Here is a 24290-nt window from a genome sequence, read left to right as displayed (position 1 = left end):
CAACCCGTGGGCATGAACCAGAGGATGGTGCATCCATCCTGATTGGTTTATGGCTAGAGCTGGCTGGATATTTTTGAAACAGTGGGAATTTTGGGGAAATTTGTTTTTGCCCAAACCTCTGAAATGTCAACTAAGACCAGCTCTAGTGGCATCCATGACTCCAGTACTCTACAGTGTTCTGCATGGGCAAAGCCCCATTACAGTCTATGGAGCTCTGTGCTGGTACAACAGTTGGCATGCATTGACCAGCTTGTAGGATCAGGTCCCATAGCTTCCTTTTAAAAAATAAATCAATTTATAATCCAATGGATGAATTAACAAATCCAACATTTAACGAAAGCATTGTGGATGATTTTAAAATTGCCTTTTAAAAAAAATATGGTGGTTTGTGGAAGGGTGTTTTTAGACAATGGATTAACAGAAAATAATCATAATCATAATAATAATAATAATAAAGAGAGATTCTGCTTTACAATTTTGTCTGCTTCTCGAAATGAAATACAATATCAGAAAATCTTCTTGGTTGCTGCTGCAATCTTATAATCAGAAGTGTTACCTTGCTAAAATAATTTTACAGCGCAATGGATAGGAATACCCCAACCAATTAATATTTTGGGCAATATTTGTGGGCATCAGTAAGGATTTCCTTCTCAGCTGAAGATTGTCATCACTTAATAGAAAATTTGAATACCCTTATTTCTTGAAAACATGCAATGGGTTAGAACGTAACCATTGATTCTTGATGTCCTTTCCTCCTTTTATTTAGGAAATCCAGAACAAATTTCTGAAGTAACTGTGTATGTTCAAGTTCTTGATGTTAATGATCATGCTCCTGAATTCCCAAAACACTATGAGATTTATGTGTGTGAAAATGCAAGATCTGGACAGGTAAGAGGCTGAAAAGTTGTTGTGTAACCATATTGTTTCCCTTTTCAGTGACCTAAGACATTTGGCATATGGTATTGCTATTTGCTTGAACCCAGTTTATTTCGATATTACAAATGCAGGATAATCGCATAGAGTATAATATTTCTTTCCAATAAGAACAATATCCCTGGCAACCAAACAAGAAAACATAATCTTAGATGGGTAGAGAAGGAAACTGGTAAAAAAAAACACCACAATTTTAGTACAGTTTAATGTCACAGAGACAAAATCCTATTGGGACTGAGATTCTCAGCAATTATGTATAGCATTTTGAGAGGATTATTCATTGTCTTTTAGAATACAGTAAGGTTTAAATCTTTAATTATGTACCCTGATCAAAAGCCCATTGAAGTAAAATGAAGTCTTTCGGGTGCTATTAGCATATTTTAATGCTTTAACTAAAAATGCAATGATATCATTGTAGTAAATAATATAATTTACAAACAAATATTTATATCATCAATATTTTTTTATTTGTTCATAATTCAAAATGACATTGGTTTTCTTTTCTAAAGTTACTACTGTTGCATAATGTTGTTGTGTGCTGATGAATTGCTGTTGTGTTCTGCCCCAAAGATGACTTCTTTTCAGGAGTAGGTGAAGAAATCTCTGAATTTACATATAATTTCCACGGTGCTCTGGAATCCTCTAGGAAGAAAGGCACTGCTGAAAACAATAATACACATTAATGAGTGGAATCTCACCACACCTATCTGAAGTAGGAAAATAATATTTATCAGAGCTTACAGGTGGCAAAACTATAGAACAGAGATTTGTTCAGTCACTTGCTCAACACCAAACACTCTTGGAAGGAATAATAAGAAATTGTTACTGAAATGCATAATTATCACAGTCAATGATTAAGATGTTTTACTTAACTTAATGGTATAAAAAAGAGATTGTTATGGCTGATGTGTAATATAAATTTTACCTTCCTTTACTTTTAACAGACTGTTTTTGTAGGCTTTCCATATAGATACATAGATATTATTAATGTTTTTATATTTTCATCAGAAGGAGTCTACAGATAAAAATTAGTATTTTTATGATGATCACTTAACAGATCAATTTAGATTTTAGAATTTATATATAGTGAGAATTAATACAAGGCAATTAAAGTTGTAAGCTTCACGTTATGAAGCTCTAAATGGTTTAGTTCCTGCCTAACTCAGATTCCAATCCATAGCCCACTGAATGCAATGGAGCTCTTTCAAACTCTAAGGGCCTGATATATAGACTACTGAAATCAGTGGAAAGGTTTCCATTGATTTCAGTCAGCTTTGAACAGTCAGTCAAATACAACCCCTCTTTTTGGCCATCTTTCCTCAACTGACTCTATGATGGCCCAGGGTTGTCCACACAATGGCAATGGTAGATCAGGGTTTTTGAGGCCATCATGATAAGCTGGAGTGCTTGAGGTAGCTTCCCCCCTATTTATGTCTGAAAAAGGTATTGAGGGGTATTTTCATTGAAGGGCTCCTACCTCTGGAAATTGCTTCCTTCCTTAGCCTAAGAGAGCTGGAGTTTGTTTACTTTCATGGGGCACTGCAAAGCTTACCCTGTATTCTCAGGTTTGTCAGAATGGGGAGGAGTTATTGAAGGGGAAAAGTTCCTTATGCTCTGGGATTTGGAGGATTTTATTGTTGACTTCAATCCAGTTTGTAAGTGAAAACAAAAAGCAAATACATATAAATACATTATTTGTGAATGATTCAAGAGCATAAAAGGGCCATATTTTAGGAAACAAAGGAACTATAACAATACATAGAATAAAATGCCCTTTTGCTTAGCCAAACTCAAAGACAGTGGGGTGATACTATAGCTTATATCTAAGAACAATGCTAACCTTGAATTACATTTTCTTTTCTTTTTGGCAGAAAACCCCCCAAGATTATTAAAAAGTTCTCAGTCTATTTTTAGCAAATTACTTTTGCTCTCATTTTTTCCTTGTTATATTATGTTTCCTAGCCCCTGGAAGTGGTTCAAATAGAAGAATTGCATTTGGGTCCTTGGGACTATCATCTGAAAAGATAGCTTGACAATAAAAAAGAATGTAAAAGAAGATGGATATTTTTGGCTATGGTCCAAATCCATCCATCAGGTTTATCAGACATTTTAATGGATTTTTCATTTTCCATTTTATCTTATAGTTCTGCACCTTCCTATAATCCACACATCAACTGCATAGTAGCCAGGAAGGCAGCTTCCTTTTGCACATCGAGAAACCACTTTCACTGCACTACCAGTATTAAATCTATTATGTTCAAAATAACCTGAGCATGAAAGGTGCTATATAAAATAGAATACTATCCTATTATAGCTATTGCTAGCATCAGATCTAATAGAACAATATTAGTAAACCATGTGGCTGTTGGATTCTCTCTGGATTCACATTGAATCTCTTTGACCTTACCACTATATATATATAAATAATAGGCTCATCCGTTTTGGGAACTTGTTGACCACAGTGTGACAGTTTTTCTTTATTGCTTTTATTACAGTAGTTACAAACTCCGTTGAATTCTATACCAAAATCTATAAAAATGGCCAGTAAGCAAAATGGACCAAATACATCCCTGGTGTAAGACCACAGATGTCATAGCAAGAATGAATTTAGCCCAGCAAGACTTACTCACTGGGCATTAATGAATTGACTCTAGCTCAAAACTGCAGCTTGAGAGATTTAAATGTACTACATCAAATGACTTTCTGGGATAGGGTAAGTGAGTTGAGCATCCAGAATGTGTCCAGTTATATGTATAGTAATTTCAACCCCCTTGTGGCTCCTAGTCTTTCTTCATATCAGGCAAGAAGCAGATTTCAGCTGAAGACAAGCTGCACTGAGTTCACCTACATTTTGAATGAGTGCTGTCTTCTCTAATGTATATTTGTTTTGCATGAATTCTTCTAATTTGATGATCACACATGAACTGACTTTGATGTTGTAGTTTACTTTGTAATTTTACTTATTAGATCCAAAAGCAGAGACTACGTAATCTGCACTTTGAGTTAGAGATCAGAAAAAGCCATGCATTTACCCAACTACTTAGCATATAATAAAATAGCCAGTAGTTATAGTGCAAGTGAAGAGAATTTATGTGATATTAGCTTCCTATAAAATGAATTGTAGCACACAGACACACACACACACACACACACACAAAACCCTCACAAAGAATACCAAGTTGTATATAGAACTGTCTGTACATGATTCAGGTTGAAAATGAGCAGTTTGCAAAAATAGACCATTCCTAACAAGTCATGTTTTGAAAGAATTTTTGAAATCAGGAGAGAGAAATTGATGGGTAAGACAACATTTATTATTTTACCTTGGTATGTCTATTGATCATGTACAAGTAGCACATAAAGAGGAGTGATAAGAAAACAGGGAGGACGAGAAATGGGGATATCTCCATAGACAATAAAAGAAAACGGAAGTAGTGTGTAGGGATTTAAACCTCCTCTTGCCCTAACTGAATCTGCTGATGCATGGGAATCCAGCTTCTGGTATTTTGAGAGGGTATGTAACTATGGACCAAGTTGCCGTATTGTAATTATGGTTAGCTAAAGCATGAGCTTTTCCTGACCACATAGTTGAGGCTGATCTGGTAGAGTGTGCTCATACAAGAGTTGTCCAAAAGTGGAAATAATTTCAATGAATTTTAAGGAGGCAACTTGTGAATAATTTCAAACAATGAATACCGTGGATAACAGGTTGTGAACATTTAGTACACTTCTGGCAGGCCCATGGTTTATCCAGACTGACAGCTCCATCTACCTCTGATAAATCTGGCAAAAAGAGCTGAACTTTCGTGTAAAGAATCAGTGGACTTGACCACTCCAAGGAAAACTCCAAACCACATCTCTAGGGGAAGAAATAATGGATACATTTCAGTTTAAAAACAAATGCACGTTTTCAAATTGGCTCATAGATTATTAGAGCTTCCAGATTAATGAGCTTCAAAGTAACACAATTCATGGCAATTAGATTTAAATCCAATCATCTTATACAACTGTATGAAAGCAATACCTAACCTCCTTATCTTTTTTCCCGACATCACGCACATAGGATTTGTAGATCTTGATTCACAAGCAGTTAGTGCAGAACTTCTCAAACTGTGATGCTGCCTTCACTGCACTGCACTGAGGTGCCAGCCTGTCCCAGGTTAGATGCAAACAAGACTAGGGAGACTGGAAAAATATATCTTTTTCTTTCTTTCTGGATCATTTTTACTTCACACTTAGAAAAATCAGAGCTTTCTGTTGCACTTAATCATTTATAGACTTATATGGTTTATGTTGATTCCTAGTAAAAATGATCCAATAAGAAATAAAGATTAAGACATTTCCCTACCTATATGTTGACAGTATTCCTTCAATTCTAGGATGAAGCTCACAAGATACATGCATATGCTTAGAATAGTCAGAAAGAGGCAGGTTTCCCATTCCCCCCTCCCTTATTTTTTCCTCTCTTTTTTTTTTAAATAGCAAAGACATAAACAAGGAAAAAGTCAGCTTGTTATTATTCCAGACTGAAAATGAACTTGTCAAAGAAGTATTCATTTTGCTTAGTTATAACTGATACTGCATGGAAAAATATATATACAGATGCCCACATTTATTTATATATTATTTATTTAGCTAGCTAGCTATACATGATGTGACAGGGTCAGGCCAGATGCCTACAGGAGAGTGATAGAAGGCAGATATATTAGCCCCAGGTTAAGCAGACCCTTTCCCCTGGGTAAGATAACAGGGGCAGTTCCAGAACAATCAAGAACTTGCTGGAACCAATTAAGGCAAACAGACTAATTAGGACACCTGGAGCCAATTAAGAAGCTGCTAGAATCAATTAAGACAGGTTAAACAGGGCACCTGGTTTAAAAAAGACCTCACTTCAGTCAGTGCAGAGCGCACAAGGAGCTGAGAGTGAGAGGATGTGCTGCTGGAGGACTGAGGAGTGCAAACACTATCTGGCATCCGGAGGAAGGTCCTGTGGTGAGGATACAGAAGGTGTTGGAAGGAGGCCATGGGGAAGTAGCCCAGGGAGTTGTAGCTGTCACACAGGTGTTACACAAAACACTATAGACAGCTGTGATGTACAGGGCCCTGGGCTGGAACATGGAGTAGAGGGTGGGCCCGGGTTCTGCCCATCCCCCCAACTCCCTATTGGATACAGGATGAGCTGACCTGGACTGTGGGTCCCATTAGAGGGGAAGGTCCCTGGCCTGTCCCCCGATCCACTCGGTGGACCAGCAGAGACTGTGGGAATTGTTCTCCTTTCTTTTCCCCATGCTGGCCAGTGATGAGGTTAGCTGAGTGAATGGCAGGTTTGAGCCACTAGCAAAAGTGACCAAACAGAGGGCTGCTGTGAGTCAATGAGGCAAGGAAATCCGCCAATAAGTGCAGGAACCACCAAGGCAGAGGAGGAACTTTGTCACAATGAATTAATAGTGAAATAGCAGACCAGCTCTGTTGACTTGAAACTGCAGATATTTTGAGAATTCCAAACATGATGGATTTGTAATGATTTGTTTCCTGACTAGATGGCTATGTTACTAATCAGCACAATGCAATTGTAAATTGAGAGTATCAGAATCAAATAAATAATTAATAGTTTCTGTGATAATGTCAATCTTCAATGAGCTCCATGTGACCAGACTACATTGTCTGTATGGAGCTCACCACTGCATCAGTATCTTGGTTAGCTATATAGTTAGCCAATCATGGAATTGAAAGAATGTCACATGACATAACTAACCAATAAAGCACAAATTGCTAATTATGAGGTACAAATTTTACAATCAAATAGTCAAACATTGAGGCTCAACTTTCATTTTTCCTGAAACTCACATTAGTAAAGTTCAAAAATTGATGGAAAATGACCATGAAACTGCCATGAACACAACCAAATTGTAATTTGCTTTTGAATTTAAGCAAATATTTGTGGAATACACACAGCCATACAGTTTGTCAGCTATAGGCATGGAGATTATTACCATCAAACCTGCTGAGATAGCCACATTAGTTTGTTGAGTACATGATAGAATAGCATGAGGAAGCTGGACCATGGCTTCCAGTTCTGTACTGGATACATGCATAAGCAAAGGGCTTCATTCTCTAGTTCTGTCAATATTGCACTATCTGTGACAATTACATTCACTTTTCAAAAGATAATCTTGCATCTATTCTCACAATAGTGTTGAGAGAGCAGCTTTCCCTGCTATGATTGGGGCTAGTTCGCTCTCCCCCCTTTCTGCATAGTTGAATCACCCTAGATACTCTCTAGTTCTGGGAGAAGAGGAAACATCCCATTATTCCTAACAGTTATGTAGAAGACACCCTTTTGTCTGATGTGGGAGACATCCCATGCAGTAGCAATCAGTGTTCTAGCACTGCCAAGATAAGGCTACATAGGACTTCTGTTTCTCCATGGGATCTTTACACAGATGAAAGATGGCTTGGTCACATGAACAAGACGGAGTGCCAGGAATATGGGGCACCCACAACAACAGCATATCCTGTTGCTTTCACACTTGCCTCGTACATTCCTTAAGTATCATGGCAGAAAAGACAGATATCATGATACTCCCATGATTATTATCTTGCCTAAAAGGAAATGGAATTTTATGTTTACTTAGAACTTTGAATGGAAAATATTTGTAATTGGGGGAGATTTTCGAAGACAAATTGCAGTTAGGTGCTGGGCTCCCATTGGCTAAGTGCCTTTGAAAATCTCCACTGTAGCACCCAAAAGAGTGACGGTCTCTCAGCTTCACTGTGTTCAATGGGAGTTGAGTGTACTCAGAGTCCTGGACGCTCAAATCCATATACAAAATGAAGACACAGTGACTGATAAAATAGAGTCACGTTATTCGAAATGGACATGACATTTTCCTAAGTATCAAAGATTCAGGTCTGGATTTTTGGTTTGGGTCCTTATCTAATTAAAACATACTTTTAAGAAACCAGTCTCTGCTAATGAAAGAAACAAATTGGCTTTTGTAGTGATCTGTGAAGATCTTCATTGAATGATGTACTTGATGATGCATAATTCACTGAATAGCAACTGATAATAGTGATAAATACTTGCTCTTTGCAAGCAGAAATATTGCTCATTATATTGAGTTCATCTTGGTTGTTTATTCATGTAGATGGAAGATATTATTTTCAGGGCTAAGATGTTAATTTTGACTTTGTTCTCTTGCAAATGACAATCTGCTTTGACACATTTGTAACTAAGGCCTGTTTTGTTTTATTGAAAACCAAAACAAAAACTTCCATAATCAGTCTATCATAATTTCCAGAACCAACAATTCAGCACATGGGTTTGTCACCATCTTTCACTTACTGCCACTATAATACATCAGTTGAATGATGCTGCTATGTTTATGGGCTGGAAGGAAATAGCTTTTGCACTAGAGGGTTGGTTCAAATGGAGAATGATATATTTTTCACCTTGTGGGAAAAAGGAAAGGGCAAAATATTTTATATATGATTCTTGTTTGCATATGAAAACTTTATTTACACTTTGCATTTTGATTCTGGAAGCCATTTACATTATCCTAGGCATTTAATGCTTATCTCCCTCAAATCAACACAAAATCAAATGGCATAATGGCAGGACACTAAAAATACATTAGAAAACCGATAACCCCAACAAGGTTACAATTATATACATTTATTTGCTGCAGAATTTGTAGCCTCAGCAATTCATTATAATGGCTGACATTTATTGTGTTAAAAGAAAGTAAATAGTGTTTATTCTTAAACAGTCATGTTTATTCGCAGCTAATCCAGACCATCAGTGCAGTGGATAAAGATGATTCAGTAGAAGGCCATCATTTTTACTTCGATCTGGCTCGGGAGGCCACAAACAACTCAAATTTTACTGTCAGAGATAATCAAGGTAGTGTCATTCATGTAGCTTTTTAAAAATCCCTTCATGAAATATTCATGCTTTAATAGTGCTCACATCACCATCACATCCAGCCATACAGAGAAATGTTTGGTGTTAAGTTTGAAATAGGGCAAAAGAGTTATCATGAGCAAACTTTAATAATAATATAATCCAATAACCTCATGTAGAATAAATAGTCCTTTTAGAATCTAAATAACTTTAATCAACAAAAGATAGTATTATAGAAGAGAGAAAAATACTTAGCACAAAATCAAGAAAAATAGATTTATATTACTTAATAGATAGTTAAATATAGTATACGTTATGGAGCATAATTTTAACTCCTAAATTGTCACATATTGGTGTTAAAAAAAGAATATTAGAGAGATGCTGTTAATAGGGGTTCACTCTTTTACTCAGTTCAGCAAAAATAGAATTATAAACAGAAGCACAATTCACAATTATGTAACTTTGCATCCTGTTACATTTAAAACTGTATGCATTGATTACTGATGACATGATATGAATGACTTCTCTGCATATCCTAATGCTGTACCATTTTGGTATTGATCCAGATGCTTCAAAAGAATGGTCTAGGGGGTCACCAATCGAAACTAATCTGAAGGGAAAACTTAAGTTTAACAGCTGGTGATATTACAGGAAAGATGACCAGTTAAAGTCAGTCTTCTGAGACTTAGAAGAAGAGCTTCTTTCAAACTCAACTAAAATACACATTACTTATATTGATTTTGCTAATTATTTGAATGTCTGGCTAGGTGAATAAATCAATGGGACTAACTTTTGGAAAGTTCATTCTATAGGAAAACTAGTTTTCTTAATGTCTCCAAAAGGAAAGGCAATGTTTTAATACATATTTAAATTTCTGGTTTTCATTTACCTCTGACCCACTGCTAGGAGGTGGAATCCTACGTAGGGTCGCTAACTTTCTAATCACACAAAACCAAACAACCCTGCCACCTGCCCTGCATATTTTTCCAACAAGCTACATAGTTAAAGTGTTTCTAAGCTGAAGTCCCTGGCCAAAGTAGCAGGAGCACACTTGGCCCCTGTTTTGAGGTTGTGGATGCTCACAACCAAGTTTGTCTGCCCCCCCCCCCACCTATCAGAAAGCCATCCTTTGAATGTTGAACCTTTTGATTAGCCACTTATACAATATGCTCTACAAACAGCTGGACAGGATGGTAGCTGGTTGCATGGGTCCATTTCAAAAAATCAGTTCATCAGTTTGAATATGGGGTAGGTATTTTTCCCCACTTTTGGGTTTGAACATTAATACAAAGTTCTTGGTCAAATTCTGCCATCACTTCTGGAATACTTGCATTGAAGTAAATGGAGTTACTCTGGATCTACTGATGTAACACAGAGCAGAGTTTGCCCTCCACACATTAGGTTACCAACAACCACAGATATGCAGGCAAACAAAACTGAATGTTTATATTTGTTCATTTGTTTTGCATACTTTGTTGAAAAGCTGGTTTTACAAAACAAAGCCTGGGGGTTGTTCTGATCAGCCATATTTATATTGCAAAGTACAGAAGGTTTGGATAAATGGCTCTGTATTAGGCCCATTTTTATATTAATTTACTAAAGAAAATTACTGTATAAAACAGTAATGAGTTGTCCCTGGAAGCTGATTTGCATGGTGCATTATAACTGATGCTTTGTTAATCTATCAAAATTGAAATATCTCATCTTGCTTAGAACATCCTGCATTTTACCTGGTTTTGGTGATTTATAAAAGCATTTAAATCAGTAAAGTCCTCCCCACACTTCGCTTTCCTGTGTAAATGAAAGACTATGGGCCTTACTCTGATCTCAGCTTCAATCTCCTGGGTCCAACTCACAGCAGTTGGATCTAAGCCACCCTACCTTTACTGTGACATTTTCTGACTCTCAGTCTGACCTTTTCAGAATGTCATTCATTGCAAATAAGGATAAGTTATTAGCCAGATTTTTTTATTTATTTATTTTTGTTAAAGTGACAAATATCTGATACAAATACTTCATCTTCTAGATAACACAGCTGGAATTCTTACAGCAAAAAATGGCTTCAGTCGACAAGAGCAGTTTGCTTTCTTCCTGCCAGTCCTAATTGTGGACAATGGAACCCCCTCACTTACCAGCACAAACACCCTAACTGTCAGCGTCTGTGATTGTGATACTGAAGCCAGTGCCGAGTCTTGTCGATTTGGAGCTTTCATGTTTTCCATGGGTCTCAGCATAGAAACCTTAGTTGCAGTTTCGGCTTGCATACTAATAATATTAGGTAAGAAAAAATAAGTGAGATGGCTTTAGTATTTATATATGTGTCCCACTGCCCTCTTCTGCTATATGCAAGACTTGATAATTTGAATAGAGGTTCCTTGGTTTGGCTGAGCTAATTATGCTGTTGTGTTTATTGTGTTTCACTGATTACAAATCAAATTGGTTCAGTTTACAAGTAAAAAAAAAAAAAAAAGTCTTTGTAACTGCCAGCCCTGAAAATCTGGCCAAAGTGTAGGTGTGTTCCTGTATGCACATCTATCATCAGCTGTCGTAAAGATGTGGAAGGCTAAAATCTTGTCTTAGCACACATAAAACTAAAGCAGAATTTAGCCTTACAGTTGAAATTTAGCTGACAGTTCTACTGATGATGCATGAGAAGGAATAGAATCCAATTCTCTCCACCATAACTGTGTGGTTCTGTAGAGCTAAGATAATTTTTTACTGTTTCTTTTTATTTATTTTTGTCATAAAGGAGGCTGCTATGACTCTGAATACAGAGTTGATCTGTTGAATAATAAAGTGACATATTTACATAGTCTCTTCTTCAAATACAACCATTCTTATGTTACTCTTCCCCTTTCTTCCCTACCCCCGCGTCTGTTGATACACATTTAGGAAGCAGAGTGCTAGGCCTGATGTGACATATGCAGTCTGTGCACTAAAATGTTTCCTCCATTTAGACAGATTCTACTAGTTTGAGATATATTCCCTATAAATATAGGGATAGAGTGTGTTAACCCCTTATGCCTGCACAGGGATGAAGGTTCAAGCAAGAAGCTTCCCCTTTTGCCCTGCTGTGAAAGGACTGCTCACAGTAGCAGGCCCTGCACTCCTTGCACTCTGAGTGCAGAAACTGTTTGTTTCTGCTCTTTTCTCAGCCCACCCCCATTCAGAGTAGATCTAGAGCACAAGGGGCAGTGATCTGGTCCGTCCAAACTTTCAGTGTGAGTTTGAGCGAGACTCAAATACAGACCTTCAGGACTGTAATCAAGTGCCTTAACTCACAAGTTGCCAAACTGTGATGCATCTGCCCCCAAACATGTCTGGACCTGCTCCACAAACACTGCATCAGGAAGCCCCCATTTTGATCTACAAAATGGAGGTCTTCACATAGCATAACCTCATACATACAGTGCGTGCGAGGTCATGCTGTGCAGAAGTTGTCATTTTCTAGATCACAATGGCAACCTTGCAGCATAACCTAGCATATATGATGCATGTGAGGTCACATTTTGTGGAGACCACCATTTTGTAGAGTATAACATTGGGCTCTTGTTGCGGCATTTGTGAAGCAGGTTCAGACATGTTGTCTGTGTAGAGATTGCTGTGCAGACACCAGTTTGGCCATTTGCACCATGCAGCTGTGCAAGTATCCATCTGAGGGACTTGAATGCAGAAAATCCTTATCTGTGGGTAGCAGCCTCAACAAGAGAGCCTCCTCTCTGCTTGAGCTAGTAGGAACCTGTGCTAAGCTTTTCTGAGATGGGAATCTGCACTAGGGTGGGGTCCGTATCTTCTTTCATGCCACCCTGAGTACCCTTGTCACTTGAGGATAAAGAATCATTTTGCTGCCCTAGTATCACCACACAGGGCCTTCCTAAGTCCTGGCCTCATTTGCTGAATAGTGAATTCCTCTTTCAGATTTGTGATAAGAAACACAGAGGACTCATTTTTTTACCCAGAGTATCTGCTTCAGCCTCCAGCAGTGAATCTAATGGTGCAGTTATGAACAAAAAAAAGAGTCCAAGAAACATGCTTGAAAAATATAATGAGGCTTTCTTTGATTATGACTTCACCAGTGATTTGATCAAGAAAGAAGAAAGGCCAAAATGCCTGCCAGAACACAGTGTCACTTAGAGAAAGCATAAAGCTTAAGAAGCTTAAACAACACTTAAAAACCCTTCACATGGAACACACAGACAAACTAAGGATATTTTTCCAGTGTCAGAAAGACAAACTTTCACGTCAACAATTGCAATTCAAAAGAGTCATGTTCATCTCTGATCATGCTCAAAAGGCATCATTTGAGGTGAGTTACCACGTTGCACAGGCCAAGCAGCTTCATACAATTGGAGAAACTTTGATTTTGCCAGCTGCAACTGATGTGATTAACATAATGTTTGGGGAAACTGAAGCAAACAAGCTCAAATCCATACCACTCTCCAACAACACAGTGAAGCAAAGGATCAAAGTGACAGCCGCAGATCAAGAAAACATACTGATGGAGTATCTGAAAAACACAGATTCTTTTGCTCTTCAAGTTGATGTGAGCACTGAGGGTTGTGATGCAAATTTCTTGGCTTTTGTGAAATACACATGAGATGGTAGTTTCTGAAGACATTCTGTTCTTCCTCTTCCAGGACACAAGATGGTGCAAGATGGTTCAATGTGCTACATGGCTACATGCAAAACAAAAAATTATGGTGTGATTGCATGGTGGGCTTTTGCACAGATGGAGCTCTGTTTATGGCAAGCCACAAAGCAGGTGTGCATGCCTTGGTAGAGAAAGTAGCTCCTTTGCTGTGTGAACTCATTGTATGATTCAAAGAGAAAAACTAGCATCTAAAGCTCTGAGTCCAGAGCTATGTGAAGTTTTGCAGCAGGTCTCATCTATTGTGAACTACATCAAGACTCAGCCTCTTCACGTGTGCCTCTTTGTAAACCTGTGTGAAGAAATGGAATCCAATCATGATGTGTTGTTCTTTGACAGTGAAGGTTTTTGGCTCTTGAGAGGGAAAGTACTGGGATGATTTTTTGAATTGAGAGACAAGCTGCATGCCTATGTAATGGATTGCAAAAAATACTGAGTTCATTGATTTTTTCTGGGTGACCAAAGGAAGATATGCCTTCTGTCCTATGTAACAGACATATCTGGGAAACTGAATTAATTGACAGGTTTCAGAGTAGCAGCCGTGTTAGTCTGTATCCGCAAAAAGAAAAGGAGTACTTGTGGCACCTTAGAGACTAAAAAATTTATTTGAGCATAAGCTTTTGTGAGCTACAGCTCACTTCGTCAGATGCATGCAGTGGAAAATATAGTGGGGAGATTTATATACACAGAGAACATGAAACAATGGGTGTTACCATACACACTGTAACAAGAGGGATCAGATAAGGTGAGCTATTACCAGCAGGAAAGTGGGGGGAGGGTCGGGGGGGGGAGAAACCTTTTGTAGTGATAATCAAGTTGGGCCATTTCCAGCAGTTGACAAGAACATCTAAGGAACAGTGTGTGGGAGGGATAAACATGGGGAAATAGTTTTACTTTGTGTAATGACACATCCACTCCCAGTCTTTATTCAAGCCTAAGTTAATTGTATCCAGTTTGCAAATTAATTCCAATTCAGCAGTCTCTTGTTGGATTCTGTTTTTGAAGTTTTTTTGTTAAAGAATTGCCACTTTTAGGTCTATAATCAAGTGACCAAAGAGATTGAAGTGTTCTCCAACTGTTTTTTGAATGTTATAATTCTTGACATCTGATTTGTGTCCATTTATTCTTTTACGTAGAGACTGTCCAGTTTGGCCAAAGTACATGGCAGAGGGACATTGCTGGCACATGATGGCATATATCACATTGGTAGATGTGCAGGTGAACGAGCCTCTGATAGTGTGGCTGATGTGATGAGGCCCTATGATGGTGTCCCCTGAATAGATATGTGGACACAGTTGGCAATGGGCTTTGTTGCAAGGATAGGTTCCTGGGCTAGTGGTTTTGTTGTGTGGTGTGTGGTTGCTAGTGAGTATTTGCTTCAGGTCAGGGGGCTGTCTATAAGAAAGGACTGGCCTGTCTCCCAAGATCTGTGAGAGTGATGGGTCATCCTTCAGGATAGGTTGTAGATCCTTGATGATGCGCTGGAGAGGTTTTAGTTGGGGGCTAAAGGTGATGGCTAGTGGTGTTCTGTTATTTTCTTTGTTGGGTCTGTCCTGTAGTAGGTAACTTCTGGGTACTCTTCTGGCTCTGTCAATCTGTTTCTTCACTTCAGCAGGAGGGTATTGTAGTTGTAAGAATGCTTGTTAGAGATCTTGTAGGTGTTTGTCTCTGTCTGAGGGGTTGGAGCAAATTCGGTTGTATTGTAGAGCTTGGCTATAGACAATGGATCGTGTGGTGTGGTCTGGATGAAAACTGGAGGCATGTAGGTAGGAATAGTAGTCAGTAGGTTTCCGGTATAGGGTGGTGTTTATGTGACCATCACTTATTAGCACTGTAGTGTCCAGGAAGTGGATCTCTTGTGTGGACTGGTCCAGGCTGAGGTTGATGGTGGGATGGAAATTGTTGAAATCATGGTGGAATTCCTCTAGGGCTTCTTTTCCATGGGTCCAGATGATGAAGATGTCATCAATGTAGCACAAGTAGAGTAGGAGCATTAGGGGACGACAGCTGAATTAATTGAATACATGTCTGCAAGGAAAGAACACCACATCTTTCAGCTGAGTGATCACAACACAGGATTCACAAAGAAAATTGTTTTCAGGAAGAATAATTTGCTGAACATAAACTGTGAATCCTTCCTCAAGCTTTGCAAGTTCCTGGCTGACACACAGGTGATGGCTGAGTATCTCAGATGGCTGAAGGACCAGTTTGTATCGTTTTTCTCCAACTTGGACATGACAAAGTATGATTAGATATGAAGCCCCTTTCAAAGCAAGGCTGATGCCATTGGTTTGCCAGCAGCTGAAATCAAACAGCACAGAAATTTCCTGTTATCGATTCCTGCAAGGAACATATACTCAATATTCTTTCCCAGAGTTCTGAGTCACTGTCATGAGATAAAAGGGAAGGTCCTCTCATAGAACTGTAACTGGACTGGTTAAAAGATAGGAAACAAAGAGTGGGAATAAATTGTCAGTTTTCAGAATGGAGAGGTAAATAGTGGTGTCCCCTATGGGTCTGTACTGGGTCCAGTCCTATTCAACATATTCATAAATGATCTGGAAAAAGGGGTAGACAGTGGGGTCACAAAATTTGCAAATGATACAAAGCTACTCAAGATAGTTAGGTCCCAGGCAGACTGCAAAGAGCTACAAAAGGATCTCTCAAAACTGGGTGACTGGGCAACAAAATGGCAGATGAAATTCAATCTTGATAAATACAAAGTAATGCACATTGGAAAACATAATCCCAACTTTACAGACAAAATTATGGGACCTAAAGAGAAAGAGATCATTGTGGATAGTTCCCTGAAAACATCCACTCAATGTGCAACTGCAGTCAAAAAATCTACCAGAATGTTGGGAATCACTGGGAAAGGGATAGATGATAAAATAGAAAATATCATATTGTGTCTTGAATACTGAGTGCAGATGTGGTCTCCCCATCTCAAAAAAAAAAGATATATTGGCTTTGGAAAAGGTTCAGAAAAGGACAACAAAAATTATTAGTGGTATTGAACAGCTTCCGTATGAGGAGACATTAATAAGACTGGGACTTTTCAGCTTAGAGATATGATACAGGGTGATATGATACAGGTCTACAAAATCATTACTGGTATGGAGAAAGTAAATAAGGAAGTGTTATTTACTCCTTTCCATAACACAAGAACTAGGGGTTACCCAATGAAACTAATAGGCTGCAGGTTTAAAACAAACAGAAGGATGTATTTCATCACACAACACAGTCAAACTGTGGAACTCTTTTCCAGAGGATGTTGTGAAGACCAAGACTACAAAAGGGTTAAAGAACTTGATAAATCATGGAGGCTAGGTTGGTCAACGGCTACGAGCCATGGTAGACAGTGATACAAAACCATGTCCCTATCCTCTGTTTGCCAGAAGCTGGGAATGGGTTCCAGGCGATAGATCAGTTGATGATTACCTGTTCTGTTCATTCCCTCTGAAGCACCTGGCACTGGCCACTATCAGAAGATGTGATGCTGGGCTGACCCAGTATGGCCATTCTTATGTTCTTATGTATGGTCAAGAAGTACCTCAGAACTGATAGTGCCATTCACGAGCATGTATTTCTGTGAAGCTGGATTCAGCATTCGTGTCCGTCAAGTCTCAGTATCGATCTACCATTGATGTCACATCAGAGATTAGATGTGCAATTTCTACCTCACTGCTGGACATGAAGAAGCTGTGTCACAATATGCAAGCCCATGCATCACAAAGAGCATTAAGTAACATACTTAATGCGTAAATTCCTTGGATTCCTTGGCTGCTGTGGTGCTTTGTTGCTATCTTAAGTCAAAGGACACAATAAGCCTCAAAATAGGCTCACGCAGGCAAATAATTTATGAAACCCTGCAGTAACCACTCAGACACTGCACTTCCATCTAAATGTAATGCACAGTAATCCCTGCTAGCACTAGAGTGTTCATTTAGCATTCCCTTAGATGGATGCATCAACCCCTGTGAGCTTGTTAAAGAACGTGTTTCCTATGGTAACATTGGCATAGCACATCATTTGACATGCTACAATTTCTGATAGCATGACATGGGCAAAACACCATCCATCATCCAAAGATGTGGGTCATCAAAAGCAAGGACAACTTTTTCAGTGCCTTCTTATCAGCTACTATCAGAACTATATAAACTCACCAGCACTAGAGTTATTTCACAGATGGTGTGATTTAAAAGTCATAAGTTAGGCAAACATAATTGTTTCACTGGAAGTGAAATTTTAATTAAAAAAATGAGTAGAATCTCAATTTAAAATTGATTCCACTGTTACAAAGGGCATGATAACGAAGAGGTGTTACCTTTCTAAATCGTGCAGCTATGGCATGAATTGTACTTGTTCTTCAACCCTTCAGAATGCTTCCTAAGAAAACTATCCCCAAAGATGTAGCATCAGAAACGAGAAAAATAATTTTAAAAATGTTCCAATATATTTTTTAAAATAACAACCCAAACCTTTATGGATAAATATTTTCTTAATTGCCCGAGTTTAGCTAAAGAGGTCAAAATAAATGGGAACTATTTCTTCTTGTCTTAGAACTTTGTTTTAAATTGTTGAAAGTGAATACAAAGTCATCTTAAGGAAGCCCTACATATTTTCAAGTGAAGCATATCATGAGAAAATAAACACTTTATTTTACCCTCATTACAAAATAAAACCTCTGCTAGCCTATTTTGTACAACAAAGAGTGGGATATCACTAATCACAGGAGAGCTGTGAGGCTTGAAAATGAAGACTATGGGCCTTACTCTGATCTCAGCTTCAATCTCCTGGGTCCAATTCACAGCAGTTGGATCTAAGCCACCCTACCTGTACTGTGACATTTTCTGACTCTCAGTCTGACCTTCTTGCTATTTGCCTTAGATAAATGGACTGGGGCTTATGATCTGCTATTAATTAATAATATTAATATCTATTAGTATCAATTAATATCTGCAGTATTCAAAGTATTATCTCTAGCAATTATATGGAAGTACAAAGAATATTGCAGTAACCTTATCTATTTAAATGAGGTAAAACTGCCACGTTTCTAAGTACCACAAGTGTACTGTGCAATATTGTGTTTTGGATAAAGAATTGCTGTTTCCAGAATTGTCAATCAAATTTGTTTGGTTTATTTTTTAAGCTTAAAACTGAATTCAGTTTTCAGCTCTAATTAGTTACAAATTGAAATCATGCATCATTTTGGATCCCATTGTGTATTTGAAATGGACCCTTCAGTTTGGGATGAAGTGAGCCAGGATTTGGTGCAGGGAGGGTGGCAGGGGGGAAATGAATGCTTATTTTAAAAAAATAAACAAATGGAAAATCTTTTCTATCTGAGCCAGTCATTCTACAATTCAAGCTTTTATGTCAGTTACAAAGAAGGCATTCTTACAGACAGAGCTTGCTGGTGCACAGATATGAGGTACAACATCCCCAAAATCTTATTTCTCAAATGTGCAAGACCTGCTACTAGAAACTATTGGATCAGATGCTCACCTGCTTAGCTTAGGTTCATTGAAGTCAATGGAGTTGAAGCAATTGACACCAACTGAAGAGGATCTAACCCAATAATGTTACTTTTTTATTTCCCAGCCCTTCCAGTGGTTTTGATCTGGGAGAAGGAAATGAAATTTTGAATGGAGCATTGATATATTATGTAATAAAACAAACGAGTTTCAAACAGCACAAGTAACCCATGATTCCCTCACTGCTCCAAACTCTCATTGGCCAAACAAATTGCTCCATTTCCTTAACCCATTTTATAAATCCCTTTGTAGCCATTTCCCCACCAAAAATACTACATCTTGCAACCATAAATCCACAAAAATCACAGCTCTACAAATCCACCTAGATTGCTTGAGTTTGCATATGCTTCAACATTAGGAAGTTTTATTACCCTTAAGACTTTCCAAACACATAAAAAGTCTCTGATTCTTTTCTTTTTTCTTTTTTTTTTTGTGTCAGTGTTTTTTTTGGCAATGCTGGTTTTAAGGCAACGGAGGAAGCAGTCCCTATTTCCTGACAAGCCTGAAGAGTTCAGAGAGAACATTGTCAGGTATGATGATGAAGGAGGTGGAGAGGAGGACACAGAGGCTTTTGATATTTCAGCACTCAGGACTCGTACTGTTATGAGAGAGCACAAGTCTAGAAGAAACATCACAACAGAAATCCAAAGCCTTTACAGACAATCTCTGCAAGTTGGTCCTGACAGTGCTGTGTTCAGGGAATTCATTTTAGAAAAGCTTAAAGAAGCTAATACAGATCCTACTGTTCCACCATACGATTCCCTTCAGACATATGCATTTGAGGGGACTGGCTCACTGGCTGGATCCCTCAGTTCTTTAGGATCAAGCATGTCAGATGTGGATGAGAATTTTGATTATCTTACTGAGCGGGGGCCAGACTTTAAACAACTAGCATGCATGTATGACCCCATTAAGAGTGCAACGGATTAGCAGCCACTAGGGGCCACATTTTCAAAAGTACTCAAATCAAAATCAAGTCTGGATTTGAAAATGAGACCAATTTAAGCATCAAAAAAAGTGGCCAGATTTTCAAGAAGAGCAGTTCAAAAGGATAGTGGATGCTGAGAACCTTTTGAAAATCTGCCCGTGAGCATCACTCTGAGAAGTGTTGAATGCTCAGCAATTTTGAAAGTCAGATTTTATTCAGTTGCTTGCATACAAGCTGCACTTCTTTGAAAATCTAGTTCCAATGGTGGGTGCTTAAAACAGGTCCCACAAGTACAGGAAAAAAAAAACAAAAAAACTATGGTTCCTGGAAATACTCGACCTAGCTTAGGCTTTACAACTATTTTCAAAATTAAGGCTGACTTGTAGGGTTTTTTTGTTTATATTAATTAACCAAAGTTAAAGCTTGCATATTTGTATTATGTTTGGTAATATAAATTCTATTGTGTAAAAAATGTAGACACCAGAAATATTTTAAATGATTGCCATAAACACTTACAAAGTCCTCTATTTATTTTTTTAGCATAAAATTAAAGCAAATACCATTTTTAGCTGTGTAGAAATAAAGGCCTGTTACAGTCAACATTTATTCACTATTAAATTTGAATTTTTATTAAACTGCTGGAAAGTGTGTTAAATTCTTAATTAATTTCTCAGTTAATGCATTCAAAAATTATAAAAGACAAAAAGTATTAGGTTCAAGTTTGAATCAATATTCAACTTATATAGAGTAGTATCAACCATGTTACATTTTACTGTGCATAGCATCAAATACAATTCATATTTGGGCTTTTCCCCTTTTATAAGAGCTTAAAAGATGACTGATTTCCCAGCACAGATATTTTTTATTATGGAATATAAAATTAGCGTCAGTACTCAATTTTATTGTAACAGTATTAAAGATCTTTAAAATGCTAAGCTGATGTATATAAAACTTGATGTATAACATTAGATAATAAGAAAATAAAACACTTTAATGTTAATCCGGTTCTTCAGAAAATGATCCCACATCATACTGAAGGAATCGAGTCAGACTTCAAAATTAATTTCCCACTGTATTTTTTACACAGTCTGTCGGGAGTATTAAATTGTCTCAGAACTATTCCCTTTCACTTATCTGTATGGTGGATCAACAGAAATTTAGTGTTCTAAAAACCATCAAATATATTCAAATGCTGACTAAGAGAGGAAGGGTCTGCCTTATATTTATTCACCATTTTTTCCATTAGTTGTTTATTTTACAGCATCTGCAACATGTAATCAATTGAAACATTTCAACAGCTGAAAGCTGGCATCAGGAAGAGGAAAAGCAATTAGCTTTTTTGTTTAAGCTCTCAGGTAAGCTCCACTGAATTACAGAAAGCTAGGCATATCTTATACAAGAAATGAAAATGCATGAAGCATAGCAAACATCACAGAGCTTGTACAATTGTTTGTTTATTAAAGAAAAACAAGGGATGTAGTCTAAGCAGAAATGCCAGTACAGAAACACTTTAAATACCTGCAAGTTAAAAATAAAACACATGAGAAAGTAAGGGAATTAGGACACAAAGGGGTATGAGTCCAGAGAAAAAAAACTATGGATGCTATTTGTTCTTGAAACAATATTATCAAGCATGTGACTAGCAGCCGATGAACCAGCACATGTATAATGGGGAAAAGTTGAGGGTTTTGTTTTTTTTTTGTGAGAACAATGCTAAGTTCCTCCATAGAAGATTTGTCACAGAGTAACTTTAAAAGATGTATGTCAGTTAAGCATTGCAATAATAGATCAAATGCTTGTATGGGACGCAGACAGATGTGACAAAAAGGTTTCTAGTTAGATAATATTGTGCATATCAATCATTAGCTCCATGGAAAAGAATGGGAATGAGACAACACATGAGCTTGTATTTGTTTGTTTTGTGGGATGGGAGTGTGACGGGGTATATACAACCCACACAGATGAGAAAAGTGCCAGAGTCCCTCTGTGTGGGGCTAGTTCCACCCCTTGGTCCTGCCAACCATGTATTGGAGGGAGGTGACCTTTAAAAAGGAATAAACTGCAGTCAGCTGAGAGGAGAGATCACCCTTAGCAGGAAACTGCTGGAGCAGCTCCACAGGGGGGAACTCCCATCCAGAAGATCTCCACTGTGACCCTATGAAGAGTCCAGCAAACTCCCAGGGCAAGCATGACAGCATGAGCCTAATTCAGGAGCCCCGCCAGAGGGACTCCTTGAAAACCATTGCACAGATGCTGTACTTTTGGACTTTTTCCATTTGAATGGCCCTAGTAAAAAGTTATTTTGGGGTATGCTGGAGCATTTAACTTTCCTTAGAATCCTCTATCAGAAGGCACTTAAGAAGGTCCACAAAGGGGAGAGTCCCCTTGCAAGAAGTAAAAAACTGGGCCCTCTGCATGAACCATCCAGTGTAAATAAGTGGGTGTAGTGAGTGTCTTCCACCATCTGGGAGAAAAACATAAGGGAGATCTTTTACAGGGAGTACATATCAACATCCAGATTCTGAAACCGTAAGAGGTACCATACTCCACAATTGGTCCCATTGTCTTTAATTGAACCCCTTGTGGAATGGAATAGCATTCATTATGAAGAAGGATGTCAGCCTCTGCATCTCAACATGGATTGTGAGAAAATGATCACTGTTCAATTGTTCAGACAGGGGACTAGGATACAATCCATGATTATGCTGATATTGCCTTTCATCCTGCTTGAAGTTGTGTTCCATATATCATCCAGTTTGAGTGTATATTCATGTAATAATTACAAAATTATTTAACTGTGTCCTATTGGTTCATTGTGTTATATATCTCCTTCTAGTACAGGAGCGGCCAACCTAAGCCTGAGAAGGAGCCAGAATTTACCAATGTATATTGCCAAAGAGCCACAGTAATATGTCAGCAGCCCCACATCAGCTCCCCTACCCTGCTCCCAGCGCCTCCCACCCACCAGCAGCCCTGCCAATGAGCACTTCCCCTTCCCTCCCCGCACCTCACGATCAGGTGTTTTGTGGTGTGCAGGAGACTCTCAGGGATGGGTGGGAGGAGCGAGGGCACTGCAGGCTCAGGGTAGGGGGCGGGAAGGGGTGGAGTGGGGGCAGGGCCTGTGGCAGAGCCAGGGGTTGAGCAGCGAGCACCCCCAGACACACTGGAAAGTTGGCGCCTGTAGCTCCAGCCCCGGAGTCGGTGCCTGGACAAGGAGACGCGTATTAACTACTGAAGAGCCGCGTGTGGCTCTGGAGCCACAAGTTGGCCATCCCTGTTCTGGTAGCTGCTTCACATAAAAGGGTAAGAGACTACTACTGTTACCAGCTAAAGAAATTACTCCTTTAGCTCAAGTGATAGAGGACCATGCTTCTAGTCATGAGGGTCCTGCAGTTAAATTCCACAGTAAGCAGCCGTCATTGTAAGTTGGCACTGGAGTGGATTTCAACAAGATTTCTGATAATGAGGCCCAGGGTCAATCATGTGGACACATATTTATATATGATTAAAAAAAAATCAGCAAATCACTGGTCTGATCAATTGTAACAAATCCTGTGTTCCTATATTGACATGATCAAACATTATATAAGTAAACCATGTTTAGTTTGGCCAAGCAATGACCAAAGAGGGATATTATTAGAAGTCTACAAATATAAGAATGTAAACACCAAGAAGAGACAGGAATTACTTAAATAGATTAAAGGGATATATAATAAGGATAATGGGATGAAACTAATAAAGAGAAAGTGTAGGCCGAATACCAGGAAATAATTCCTCATTGTGAGATCTCTTACGCTATGGAATGTTACGTTCACAGCATAAACAAAGAGCAGTTAGATAAAAACATAAATACTCTTGATGGAAAAGTTGCAGCTTAACCCTATTTCTTATAATCCAGAATGATAACACATGAAAACACAAAAGAGACAGAGCAGGCTTCCCCCTAAAGCAGAGATGGACAACTCACCCCATCATTTTCTAGGCTGTCTCTTTCCATAATCAGTCTGATTGCATGCTTTCTTACAGAGCCCCCTATCCTGCAAGCATGAACAGGAAATCACCCCCACTCAAAGCAATAGTTTGCAATTCCAACTTAGTCATCAAAACACCACCTGGAATAGTCCTCCTAAGGAAAACCTCCATTACTTAGGTCATCTAAAATCAGACTGGACAATTCAGTTGAATAGGTGCATAACAAACAATACTTCAGTGGCAGGGGGTCATTAATTCCTAGTCTGGAGTTCGTGACTCATGGGAAGATTATAAACATTTTTCAGAAGAATCATGACCACTTTCCCATTCTTCATGTCTCTAAGGGACATATTCTTTTGTAACATAGGG

At 38.4% G+C, this 24290-nt stretch overlaps 1 protein-coding gene across 1 annotated transcript in view; it reads left to right on the top strand.

Moving 5' to 3' along the window:
• Positions 1 to 20422, top strand: part of CDH19 (cadherin 19) — a 101731-nt gene extending 81309 nt beyond the window's left edge. The window contains exons 9-12 of the mRNA XM_084621030.1: positions 767 to 888; positions 8719 to 8836; positions 10863 to 11114; positions 19461 to 20422. Of these exons, the coding sequence (XP_084477156.1) occupies positions 767 to 888; positions 8719 to 8836; positions 10863 to 11114; positions 19461 to 19951 (983 nt within the window). The 3' untranslated portion in view covers positions 19952 to 20422. The remainder of the gene's footprint in view (positions 1 to 766; positions 889 to 8718; positions 8837 to 10862; positions 11115 to 19460) is intronic.
• The last annotated feature ends 3868 nt before the right edge of the window (positions 20423 to 24290 follow it).

The sequence above is a fragment of the Lepidochelys olivacea genome (genome assembly GCF_965140295.1).
Source record: "Lepidochelys olivacea isolate rLepOli2 genome assembly, chromosome: 2".
In the NCBI taxonomy this organism is placed as follows: Eukaryota; Metazoa; Chordata; order Testudines; family Cheloniidae; genus Lepidochelys; species Lepidochelys olivacea.
This window is presented reverse-complemented; position numbering and strand designations above follow the sequence as displayed.